Here is a 12,871-nt window from a genome sequence, read left to right on the forward strand (position 1 = left end):
AATTCATTGTTTGTGTGTTAGGAGAGGCAACTCGCTGACTGCGCAGTTTTCTTATGTCTGATCTCCTCAGTTTGTCTGTGACGGCGTCGCCCAGTGACGTTCTGTATCTGCTGCTCGTACCAAACGCTTGAAGACGCTGCAGCCGAGAGTCGAGACGCCGCATTTTTTATGGTTCCACAATTACACCAAACCAAAACTCCCGAGTCTGTCTTCTGCTCTGTTTAGAGGACTGAATGTAAATCAGCGGTTGCCTTGAAGGTGGGAATTAAACTTGAAACACGTAGCATGCTGTGGGAAATCGTCAACAGTCGTGTAAATTAGAGACAGGTCAAAGTTAATTGGCGAAAACTCACGAAACCACCAATGTGCTGCTTTAAGGCTCCTTTACCACAGCCCCAGAGTGTATTGTAACTCTTAAACGCACACACACATTGTCTCACACGGCTAAACCTAATAAAGAACTGGAGTAGGTTGGATTGCCCCAAACTGACGATAAAAAAATGGAGCAGAACCAGGAAAAGCCCTCAGCTCAGACCACCGGTCCCCTGACAGAGTTCACATTACCAGACCTAAACCTGCTCTGCTTTGTGTACACAAGACAAGAATGAGCGTGTTAATCACGTCCTCTGACACACACAGAGTCACAAACACACGTATGTATAGCTTTCATATGTAGACGTGTGCAACCATTAATTTTCTCAGTGTGAGGTAGAGGGAGAGCATTAATCAGCAGGAAGATAAACATGACACTAATGCTGCAGCAACTACTCACACATACACACACATGTCCCCACACTGTGCCCATCTAAAAAATCTAAACAAAACTCTGTCTAGTCTGTATATTGCACACACATAGACACTCAAGCCCAATCAGCTGCTGTCAGCTGCATATGATATAGTGTTATGGTGGGGGCTGAAGAGAAGAAGAAGGTTGAGAAGGAGGATAGGAGAGGAGAGGAGAGGAGAGGAGAGGAGAGGAGAGGAGAGGAGAGGAGGAATGCAATTTCAACACCTTCGGCTCCTGCCCTATTCACCTTGCATGTTGTTCTGCAGGAATGCCATTAGCTAAGTGAAAAATGGTTGTGTGTGCGTGTGTGTGTGTGTGTGGGAGGGTGGACGGGCTTGTGAATGTGAGCGCGCAGATGTCTGCAAGCCTGTCTGTGTGTGGGAAGCAGGAGAAAGAGCTTAAAGGGAATAAAAAAAGCATTTTTGAGTGGAAGTGTGTCCATAAACATTGAGGCAGTACCTTTGTATTTGTGTGTGTGCGCGTTCGTGCGTGTGTGTGTGTTTGCGGAGTGAATGCTGGGCTTTAGACAGCACTTTAATGTTGTAGATAAAGTAGGCACTGTGTGCTGATTGGAACCAGACGTGTGGACTTTTTTTTTTTTTTGCAGCACATTGTTTCAATGCACCTTTTTTTCAGATGCTATATATCCCTGTCAGGAAATGACTGCCCAAAGTGTTACACATTTTATCATATAAGCACCTGTGTTATCCGCTGTGTAACTATTTCAAGATTCATGCTATTTTTCCAAGCGGTGGATATCTGATTTAGAGTAAAACTCTCCATATTTTTTTCCACACAGCTGCAAATGAACTGCATCTCCTGTGTCCTTTGTGCACATTTTTTTGCACCTAATCTCACACATTCTCCCTGTCTTGTCTTTCGCAGTTCAATGAATACGTTGCACATCTCAAATGGTTCAAATTGCACCCTGAGTAGTGTATAATTTAGACGAGGGGTCACCACATCTCAGAGTAGTCATACTGTGGATTAAGCTGTCTGTTTAATGGCCAAAACCTCAGAGAGACAAAGCAGACCAGGCTTTAAAAAGTGCCCTAAAACAATACCCTAAATATTTAGTCTTTTGCAGCCCCCTGTGTGCACTCATAAAGGCTGAAGTATGTTCAAATTATTGGCCTCGGTCTGATCTCATTTTAGATTTAGCGTGGTTTAATATTTCATTATATCCCCTCTGGCTTACGGGGATTTGTCACAACTGCGTTCTGCATGGGTCAGCACATGGCCCACAAATACAGACACACACACACAGGCATGCACACACACTCTGGTCCTGCAGAGCCCAGTGAAAACAAAGCCGGGCTCTGCCAGTGTAAACACAGGCCATTGTTATGGGCACTCTTTTTCCCGCCTCATATCTTCGCGCCCCATGGCGATGCGGGGGCTACACCGAGAGGTACAGCGCTTGGCACAGGTCCCACGTTAGTGGAGTTATATTAAGAATTTTGCGAGGACTCATTTGCCTTGTGTTTATGTGACCGTGTCATTATAATGCAGACTGCAGAGTGTGATTTATGTGCTCGGTTTCTCTCCCTCGCACTCCTCTCTCTCTGGTTCAGTTTTTACTGCTTGGCTCGCTAAGTGTGGTTTGTGGCAGTTTTTTTTTTTTGCTTTCGAGAGGCTTTCGCTTTTTTGACAATTATTTTTAGACAAGTAGCAGTCGTTTTTACGACACTGTACCGACGGATGCGGACAAAATAAGCACATAGAAAAATATAAGATATGTGAAATATTTGAATGGAGGTCCTATGTGCTATAGTGACACCAGGTAATGTGCTGTAAAGCATCTCAGTTGTATTAAATGTCCTGTAGCTGTGCAAAAATGCGCGAGATTGTGTGTCACATCATGGCGTCTCTCAGCTGTGACCCCTGGGCCACATGTGCAGTCAATTAGAGCCAATCAGAAGGCTGTAATCAGGGCGTGGCGTGGGGATGGTGGCAGCATGGCAGCGGGGGAGTTTTTTAAGACCCACGATTATTGTGTCAGACTGATGAGGAAGGACAGTGGTGGGGGCTGCCAGGCCGAAGCCACATGGGGGGCTGTGTTTATTTAGTTTGTGCCAGCCACACCTGGATTAAAAAAAACCAGGCTCTTGGTTTAGTTAGGTGACAGATTGGTGCGGTTTGCCACATGAGATGATGTATCACAGAAAGGTATTTCCATAGATTCCCTCAGTGCAGGAAGGTGAACCAGCAGATCGAAATAAAGACCGGGAAATCATTTACTACATCTCCTAGTCAGGCATCCACCTCCTGCTCTGGTCGCTCGTGGCAACCAGAGCTCTTTGAACTTAGCTTTGTTGATTGTCTCCGCAGTAAGATAGCATCAGAAATTCTCCTCTTACATGTGTGTCGCTGGCTCTTTCTCACAAGTGAGTCGGTCTCAGTTGCACACTCCACACTGGAACTGCAGCTCCAGTCGTTCTCTAAACCTGACTTGCGTTAGTGAAGCTTTCAAATCTCTTTCATGCAATCCAAAGTTGGCAAGGTCACAATGAAATACAACACGTTGTACTTTGGGACCAGTCCCTCTGTAATCTGTAATCTTTCATAATACTCAAACCCGAACAGGAAGTTTCCATAGTGAAACTTCTTGCTGAGATCTTCAGATTTTGTGAAGTTTTTATTGGCTTAAAAAATAGGTATTGAGTTTGATGTAAGTTTTGTGAGAGTGTGTGAGTGCAGATGTAAAACTTCAACTGCATTTACATTAGTCTAATCTGAAAATCTATCCAGACTGTTGAAGCTCAGGTCTCTTCACATCTCTACCACAATTTATGCATTTCTTTTCTCTTTGTGTGTGTGTGTGTGTGTGTCACAGCAAAACTTGCAACCACTACAGGTTGAGATATGCTGTATGACTTCCATGTTTGCATTTGTATAACAATGCAAAGTGCAGGTGCAGGTGTGTCCTAAGTGGCAGCCATCAATTCTTCATCTTCAGGTACATGCTTTTAAAAGACAGCTTGTTATGTCTCCACCACGACAGCACAGTGTTGTGTGTTGGTTTCTGGTGTTGTGTACACACACATCATGAAACTGCAACATTGCCATTTTTATAGAGGAACCGACACTCTGTTGTTTATCACTCGTCAATCTGAACCATCTCCTCCTGTCTAATAAAGGCACAAATGACAGAGAAGTAAGAGCTTGGTTGAGGTTGTAAACCTGTAAATGTCAGATATCAAATGCTCCTGATAAATCTTTTCATCATTGCTCACAACTGGAAAAATCTTGTAATGCATCCAAGGTATAAGTAGTATCCAGTGGAGGCTGGGGAGCTTTGTGAGGTCTGCTCTGCTGCTTCCTGCACTTTGATTGGCTCTTGGACCACTGCCAGGGTCCGTCTCTGGAAATTTGATCAGCGTGTGTTTTCATCGGCCTTTAAACAAATGGTCCACTTCTACCTCAAATCACATGTCACAATTTCGCTATTAGTGCTACTGATGTCAGCGAAAACCAGGCAGCAGATTTTTTTTTTTTTTCCACGGCTTATTTGTTTGTGCACAGCAGTGAAAATGCTGGAACGGCAGACAGACGGACAGCTGGACAGACTGTCATCTGCTGGGTCATAAATCACCACCCCATCTAACGGGTGGGGGGGGGGCAGACAAACATAGTGACCGGAGCGTGGCCCGGCCTCCAAAACCACATGTGAGCGGGCAGGAATGTATAGCCCACTGCATTGTGGGTTTGCGACTGGGGGAAAGATTGCAGACTCCCTGACTCACAGGACACTGTGAGGCTGGGGGTGGGGTGGGGGGTGGGGGCTGCTTAACTTTCGGGAATTAGAGTGCAAGGTCAGGGGGAGTGTGTGAATCACCGGCGTGATGCTGACCACATCTGTCTAATTCATCGCTCCTTCCTCTTGTGTCATAATATACTCCCACGTTGAAGCATGTTTTGCTTTCGTTTTAGCCTTTAACATGACTCTTAATCAGCCACAACACAGACTCTGGTCCCAGCTGTGAGCCTGAGCTATGTAAAAAATGTTGAAATGTTGAATGCCACTGTCATGTGTATCGTGTCCCCAACTAATTGACATTTGTGCCACCTTCTCAAAGTGAATGATTGCTGTTTGTTTTCGGACCAACATATTTGATTCTGTCGACTTTGGCTCTGAAGAAAAATGAAAAGGCATTTGTCAGTATTTTTGTCACTATCAATATCCATCAAAACAGCCTGGCTCACATATACAAGTATAATTTTGCCAAGAATCTTTTGGATATTTACGTTTTTATAGTAATTGCGACCAATATCTCTACACCGATCAGCCATAATATTGGAGTCAAGCCATGAAGCTGTGGAAAATAATTCAAACTACAAATTAAGAGTCAAAACAAACCAAATGATTTTGAGTTATTCTCAATGAGAAAGGCAACAGCCAGTCACTTGGTTAAAACGTTATTTGTTTTAAGGTTGTGTATGTTAACAATGGATCACATGACTACGTATGTGAAAGTTTAGTTTAGTTTTTCCTGTATTTGTTCGAGAGGGACAGTGTACATTAATGAACATTTAAAAAAAGATAAAATGTAAATGCACCCAATTATAGCCAAAAGGCTAATTTCAGTCTCTTTCTGCTCCTTCTGGCAGTCCCCCTGCCAGAAGGAGCATGGCAATAAGACCTATAATAAAAAGGGGCTCCTGTACTAGTGATAAAGCCTCAGAGGATCATTACACTTTATGTGTTTTCTCTCAGCCCATTTTTGTTTTCAATACCTGCATATCTTGTGCAGAACTGTAACTGAAAGGACTGTTATATACCTCTGTCTAATTGTTCTTTATCTTTTCTTTCATTCCCTCTTTTCATAACTCCCCTCCCCTATTTTTTTTCTCTTTGAAGTCCCAAAGAAGTTGCTCCAGGAGCAGGGCCCCAGACCTCCGGTGTTCTCCCCGCCGCCCAGCGCCCATGACCCCAACATCGTAGGAGACGGCCCTCCAGAGGGGAGCTCAGTCAAAAGCCCTGACACTGTTCCAGGTGAGCAAAACGACAAACGCATTAGCTTATTCACTCGCACATAGACACACACACTCCCGCGACTTCCCGCGGAGAGCAGTTAACAATAAACAGTAACGAGGCCTCCCAGGCTTCAAGAGGAACAGGAGGGTCAGGTTCCAAGTCAGGGCATAAATGTATGTATATTTAATGTCACACAAGTTCAACTGCTTCCATATGTACCCAAGCAGAGCCATTGGTTTGGACCATTTATGATCATAGGTCTTAAAAATATACTGCTTTCCAAGAACCAATGATTGCACTTACATGTGACCACAGTCTAAATCAGTCTGTTATAATGTCAAACTCCCACAGAGAGAAAGAGGGAGAAGACAGAGCGAGAACAATGAAATGAAAGAGTGAAAAAAAAGGAAGAGATTCCAGCAAGGAAGGAAAGTTAAACAAAGATTTATTCATGAGGGATGGTGGCCTGCGTCCAGCACACTAATTACTCCGCTGAGCCACCGGCACTGTACTGATTAGGAGGATAAACGAATGAATGAGGAGTTAAGAGAGGGAGTGGACAGGAGATGTGTGCTGCAGTGCTGACAGCTCCCAAAAAAAAAAACAATGCATGAATGACTTCGCTTCCTTGCACCGGTTTCAAAAAAACTCCAGATCATCCGGAAAAACCTGTTTGGATCTCCTGATGTAGCGATATGGGATGAAACATGCGGAGAAGGGAGATGAAGGCGGAACGGGATGTCCCAGCGAACATGTCCGTTTAGGGCCCGTGTGGGGCCACTGTGGGCCCCATTACCACCGTGACATGCGGGGTACAGCTGGGGCCCCAAGTTGAGTGTAGGAAATGAATGTGTAACAATTTCATACCAAACTTTTTTTCTTTTTTTATATTTGCCAAGTTGTTTTAGTTGCCCACAGGAAGCCTTCAAGGGCCCCATATGGGCTGATCCATGTGGCGTCCCCAAAAGGTGTGTGTGTGCCAACTGGGGTGTGTGCAGTGTAGTTCGTGTGTCAGTGTTACTTTGCTGAAAACATGAAATACTGTGTTTTATTTCAAATGAGGAAAGTAGTCTTTTTTTCCTGATAAAGCATTTCAACACAAATTCACTATTGCTTAAATGTCCCAAAAATGACTATCATTTCAAGTAAGGAATAAGTGATATAGGTCTAATGACCCTAGAACACTAACGTCGGGTGATTTTCATTTCATTTCATTTCATTTTTTGAAATTATTGTTTCATAATTTTCATTATGTTGCTGTTGTCTGAGTTTCATGGGTCCCTGGGTAGCATCATACTGCTCACTGAGGTCATTGAAGGTAGGCATGTTACCCTGCTCCCATCCCTAGTTTTTTCAGCAGGCACATGTTAGGGTGGATTTCACCCGACGTTAGTGTTAATGTATTCTAAATCTGGCGACCATTTCTGGTGATGCTGAAAAAATTTTTTTTTCTTTTTACTCCACAAAATAAGGCTCAAATGTCCCACAAATGGGTGGTCTGAAGGACAAGTCCAATAGTTTTTTTTTAAAGGAAGTTTTTGTTAAAAAAAAAAAAAAAAAAAAAATCACAAATTTTGGACATTTTTTTATAGGGCCTCCATGATATCTTTTTTTCATTTTGCGAAACATTGTATAGTGGAAAATAAAGGAAGTGTACTTCAATTTGCCATGTATTGTTGTATTTTAATATACTTTGATGAGAATTGTTTTTTTTATTTGTATATTATATTGGGTAAAAAATACCCGGCGTTAGTGATGATGTTACTATTTTTAACGTTAGTGTTCTAGGGTTAAAAAGGATCTTACCCAGGTGTAAAAGAAGTATTTTCTACTGTATTTTCTAGCACTGTGAGTGTTTTCTGTTGATAACCTGTGGCTATTGTGAAGTGTGTTAAGGAGAGGGATTGTGGTTGAGTGTTGGTGGATGTCTGCACCGCAGCAGTGGGTCCAGGTGGAAACATTTACCTCCTCAGTGAGCAATTCCACCTTAAACTGCATTTATCAGATAAAAAGAGGCTGACACACCTTGACACACTCTGCAATTAGAGGTTTCTGGCGTGTGCGACAGTTCACCAGAGCTCGGTTACCTGCGCTGACAAAAATAATCAAATGTGGAAGTAGGACGATGTTGTTCACACAGCTCATACTCTCTTTTTTTTGTCTCTTAGATTAAGGTTGTTTTTCTCAGCGGTTTCACAATCCCAACCAAACAACTTTGTCACTCAAAAAAATGGGCATTCTTTACAAATCGAAGTAATTGAATCACTCTGTGCCTCTTTAATCTCTCGGCCCGACTTCTCAAGTCCTTCATACACAACACAAGTCGGCACGTAAACACTGAAAGGAGCCGTGCTGTGATAGAAATCCACAGGAGGAAGTTGTTGTTCCCATCTATAAATAGATCTGTTTCTGAGATTTTTTGGGGGAGAGAAGCTTTTTGAGATGTTGCCAATGTACAAACTTTTCCCATGTGGCTCTGTGTTTCTTAATGACCTGAGTCAGAATGAATTGAACAGAAGCGGGTGCTTGCTTGTGTTGTCCTCTGAATCACACAACTCCTCTGCGAACATGTGTGTTTCATTATGTGTGATACATCTTTTTTTTAAAGGAAGCGTATCTCCTAAAATCGAAAACCACTGTTGAGTTGAGTCAGCGGTCTGATCGCTGTAGTCACAATACTTAGGAGACAATAAATTCTCCCCTTTTTACTGTAAATGACCAAAGCAGCGCCGTCATAGTATGACTGTACGTGCACACACTCATTGTGGGGCCGCAGATTCTGATCTCGATGTCTATTCATCTACACATAAAACTAAAGAAAGAATCCTACCCACTGTCCTGCTTTGTGCTCTTACACTCGACTTTCCTGTGCTGATGTCTTTTGCAGATAAGAAGAAGATTAGGGAGACAAACCCCAACGAGGAGAAGTCTTCAGAAGCTGAAAGAGAAGGAGGAGGAGGAGGAGGAGGAGGAGGAGGAGGAGGAGGAGGTGGAGCAAGTCCAACTCGGCCCATAGGCATGAATCCCATCATCAACACCTCGAGCACCAACATGGCCCTCATCAGTAATGCACTGGCGGCCTACACCTATGTGTCAGGTAGGAACACCGATTTAATCTTGTGTCAGGCAACCAAGAAACTAACAACCTAGAAAATAATGAAAGCTCCTGTGGAGAACAGCTCCACTATCCTGGATCTAAATGCTCAGACTCAGGAGCAGTTTCTGCTTCTTGGCTGGTGAATTCAGTGGTGTTGGTGTTTCAGTGTATGGTTTCATGTGTGGTACGCTCGTGTGTGTGTGTGTGTGGTGCGCTACCAAAATCCCCCCGTTTCCTTTTTCCTTGCGACTGAGAGGTAGGTAAATGTGGGCCAGAGGAATGCAGATGTTGAGCAAGATAGAGACTACACACACACACTACACACTGCCAGTCACCTGCTTCCAGATGCTTGAGTAGTTTGGATTATTTCCTGTTTTATTACCTCCCACTCGGTCACTCAGATAAACAGTTTACACAATGTAATATATATTACATACAGTCAAATAAACATATATGCCGAACACTGTATACTGAAGAGAATATGCCTCTTTTTGAACCTCTTCAAAAGATTTCACACACATAGAAGCTGCCAGAACATTTTATGATCTGCATTCATTTGCACACGTTATATTGAGGATAGATAGATAGATAGATAGATAGATAGATAGATAGATAGATAGATAGATAGATAGATAGATAGATAGATAGATAGATAGATAGATAGATAGATAGATACTTGTTGAGATATATGGGTGTAATTTGTGTTTATGCATGGAACCAGCCAAGGAAAACTTGCAACAGGAGCAGCTGAGATTCATTCAAGAGGTCTGACCTCTGACCTGAGTTTTGTTGTAGAGTGAAATCAATCAATCAATATGAACTTTATTGTCCCCGGAGGGAAATTTGTCTTGGACAATCCAATGCCACCAACAGCTGCATTCCATAAAGACACAAGACAGACATAACAGTGCGTTTAAATGACATAACACATTTTTCCATTCGCTCCTGAGTAGGTACAATTCATAGACCAGGTTACACAGATATTGCACAGCCCTTGTTGCCTTGTGGTTGCAACCAAGAAAGAAAAGAAGTGGGCCTACAATCCTGCAGGACAGAGCAGTGGCTTCAAAGCAAAGGCCTCGTTAGAGATGCTTGTGAATTGATCAGGGAAGCAGAAGCAGCTCAGTCTCGTCCACCTTCAGCTTGAACTGTGTAACAACATGCAGAGATGCTGTTCTGAAGACCCGGAGAAGGAGAAGTACAGAACAGAACAGAACACAGAGCTGCGTTGGCATAATTTGTCAGACATCATAACCGAACCAGACAAAGCCAGGCGAGTGAGTCATATGAGCTGTGAGTCTGCAGCCAGTCCTCATTAAAGTGAGTGAGCCATCAAGTGAGATATTCTCTGACGCAGCAGGATGAACAGGACACAGGAAAGTGGAAAAAAAAATTCCCCTCATCTCAATATCTCACATTCTCTCATTTTCTCCCCTTAATCACAGACCACCCAGAGAGGGCAGCGCTCTTCTTCGTCTGCGGCGTGTGTTTGGGCCTCTTCCTCACACTCTTCGCCCTGGTGGTCCAGATCTCCTGTCGCACCGACTGCCAGCCCCGCCAGCGACCCGCCGCCAAGAAACGAGCGCGTCCCGCCGACTCGTCCTCCGACTCCAGCGACTCGGACTCGGACTGGGACACCACCTCGGACCTGTCGGCGCGGAGGCACCGGCGATTCGAACGCACGCTTAACATGAACGTGTTCACGTCGGCGGAGGAGCTAGAGCGAGCGCAGAGGCTGGAGGAGAGGGAGAGGATCATCCGAGAGATCTGGATGAACGGGCAACCGGACATCCCCGGGACACGGAGCCTCAACCGGTATTACTGAGCACTGCTAAGAGGCTTTTTTTTTTGTAGAAAGCTTACTTGACTTAAACACATTTGAGGATGCACTTGGGTTGGAAAGGGGCAAGACATGAGGCCCCGATGAAGCTTTATAAGCAAGCACACAACTGCAACTGTGGACTCCCACTGATTCAAAAAAGTAGGAGGTATTACAGGCTTGGGAAGAAGAGCTTCCCTCTCTGGTGGTTGGCATATTCCTCTGGGTATCATAAGCTATACCCCATTTAGTGAGAGAATAAGCTGACTGCATGGTAAGCACGCCACTTAGCTGCTTCTTTCTGCTGGAAGAGAGAGGGGTGAAAGGCTACACCGCCTTGACCGTGACCTCAGCAGGCCTTTTTTTTTTTTTTGAAGTGGAGAATTTATGGGTTAGCTTCTTTAGACACACACTGGCCTGCAGAGACTATATAGTGACTAAAGGACCAAGGCCTCACATGGGTCTGTTTCATACAGAGCGCGGGCGGGGCAGCTGCAAGAGACTGTGACACTTGGAGCTTCATGCTCAGTACCCTCCAGTATTCAAGTGTGGACTTCCCGGAGGGGCAGCATAAAAGCAGAGCCCAGTGTACTGGACAATGTAAGACAATCTTTCCACAGTGAATAACCATGCTGCCTTTTGAACTTTATAAAAAAAACCAAAAGATATTTTTGGGGGAATTCATCTCAACCCATATGAAATATATTTTATAATATTTAATAGTTTATTGATGTTGTGTAATTGTGTTCTCAAGTATGGTTTATTATGAGCTATTTTTATACTTGGCGAAGGTTGTCTGGCACCTCAGGGATGCAATCCTAGTGTTTCTGTGTTTGGTTGATGTATTTGCTTCCTAAGAAGGGGATCAGCCCATTTAAACAGCTATGTCAGCATCTAAAGAAAAAGAATTAGAAATATCATATAAAGAGCCTCAAAGAGGTTTCTGTGATTTAACCTTATTTTTGATACAATATGTTTAATTCACAGTGCAGTGCCTTTTCTAGCTATTAAGACACTGTTTTCAGGAGTGCAGCTGGCGTATCACTGAATAACTGGTCAAATGATTTATGAATTGGAAATATCAAATTTATCTCATTATATTTGTGTTTCATTTTACCTTTTACTGTTGCTTTGCTGAAGTGGGGCATGTGTAAAACCTGAATGTCTCTGTTTAAAGTTGCACTTGCTATCTCACCAGATTTAAATGTACGTAATAAGATTGTGCCAATTTTGTACAAGTGAATTTGTCAGGAACCTTTTTTTTTTCTGGTCCTCGCTCATAGAAAATTGTGAATTTCAGGTCTGCCCTATTTTCAAAGACACCAGTGCTAAACAGATGCTTGTGGTAATCACTGCTCATGGCCATCTGAAGAAGGAACAAGCACTGCAAAATGTATTCACCTGAACAAAATTGGCTCTTTTTAATCACATTGCAATATAAGCTATTGTCAATCTAGCTCTGTTTGTGCTGCCCTGGATTCAAGCATAGAAACAATTTTAGTTTTCATAAAAAGCTTGTTATTTTCCAGACTGAGAGTTTTAATTGAGAGCACACAGGACATATTAGGGTCATCCACATAAAGACTGACACGCTATATAGTTTTTATAATGACAGTTCTTTTGTTTAAATTTGATTGGTGGGATTCAAATGTGCCAATAGCTGGTAAATTGAGACCAAAATATGACTCCTGTGCTTGGAATAAACTGTTTTCAGAAATAACCTGTCCACTCTTCTTTACAGTCCTTTCTGTAGGCTTTGTATTTTAAATGTCACTGTATAATGGGCAGACTGTGTGATCACCCAACTATGCTTGATGCTTGCAGCGTATTGTGACATTCAGGGAAAACAACTGCAATTATATTACATTATCACATCATTATTATATTAACATTATTTTATGAATGTATGTGAAAATATGGAAAGTATACACATGTGTGTTTAGACCAGTAGAGATGTATTGGTGTTGCTTGCCCCCTGGTGGTAAAAATCAGGACATACAATATGTGTGAATAGTACTGATAAAAGTCACATATACCATTTATAAAACAAATCATTTAAAAACATATCTTCTTTGATTGATTTTGGCAAATAATGGCTCAGTAAATTATTTTTTACAACCAAAAAAGGAAATATATTTTTACTTAAAAAAAAATAATAATAATAATAATAAATGCATTTATTTGACAGTA

At 42.7% G+C, this 12,871-nt stretch overlaps 1 protein-coding gene across 1 annotated transcript in view; it reads left to right on the top strand.

Annotated features, from left to right (window-relative positions):
- Positions 1-12,401, top strand: part of eva1aa (eva-1 homolog A, regulator of programmed cell death a) — a 72,107-nt gene extending 59,706 nt beyond the window's left edge. Inside the window, exons 6-8 of the mRNA XM_085771348.1 lie at positions 5,649-5,783; positions 8,653-8,862; positions 10,308-12,401. Coding sequence (XP_085627474.1) covers positions 5,649-5,783; positions 8,653-8,862; positions 10,308-10,687 — 725 coding nt within the window. The 3' untranslated portion in view covers positions 10,688-12,401. The remainder of the gene's footprint in view (positions 1-5,648; positions 5,784-8,652; positions 8,863-10,307) is intronic.
- The last annotated feature ends 470 nt before the right edge of the window (positions 12,402-12,871 follow it).

This window comes from Trachurus japonicus, chromosome 24 (genome assembly GCF_045865225.1).
Source record: "Trachurus japonicus isolate A0001 chromosome 24, Traja_1.0".
In the NCBI taxonomy this organism is placed as follows: domain Eukaryota; kingdom Metazoa; phylum Chordata; class Actinopteri; order Carangiformes; family Carangidae; genus Trachurus; species Trachurus japonicus.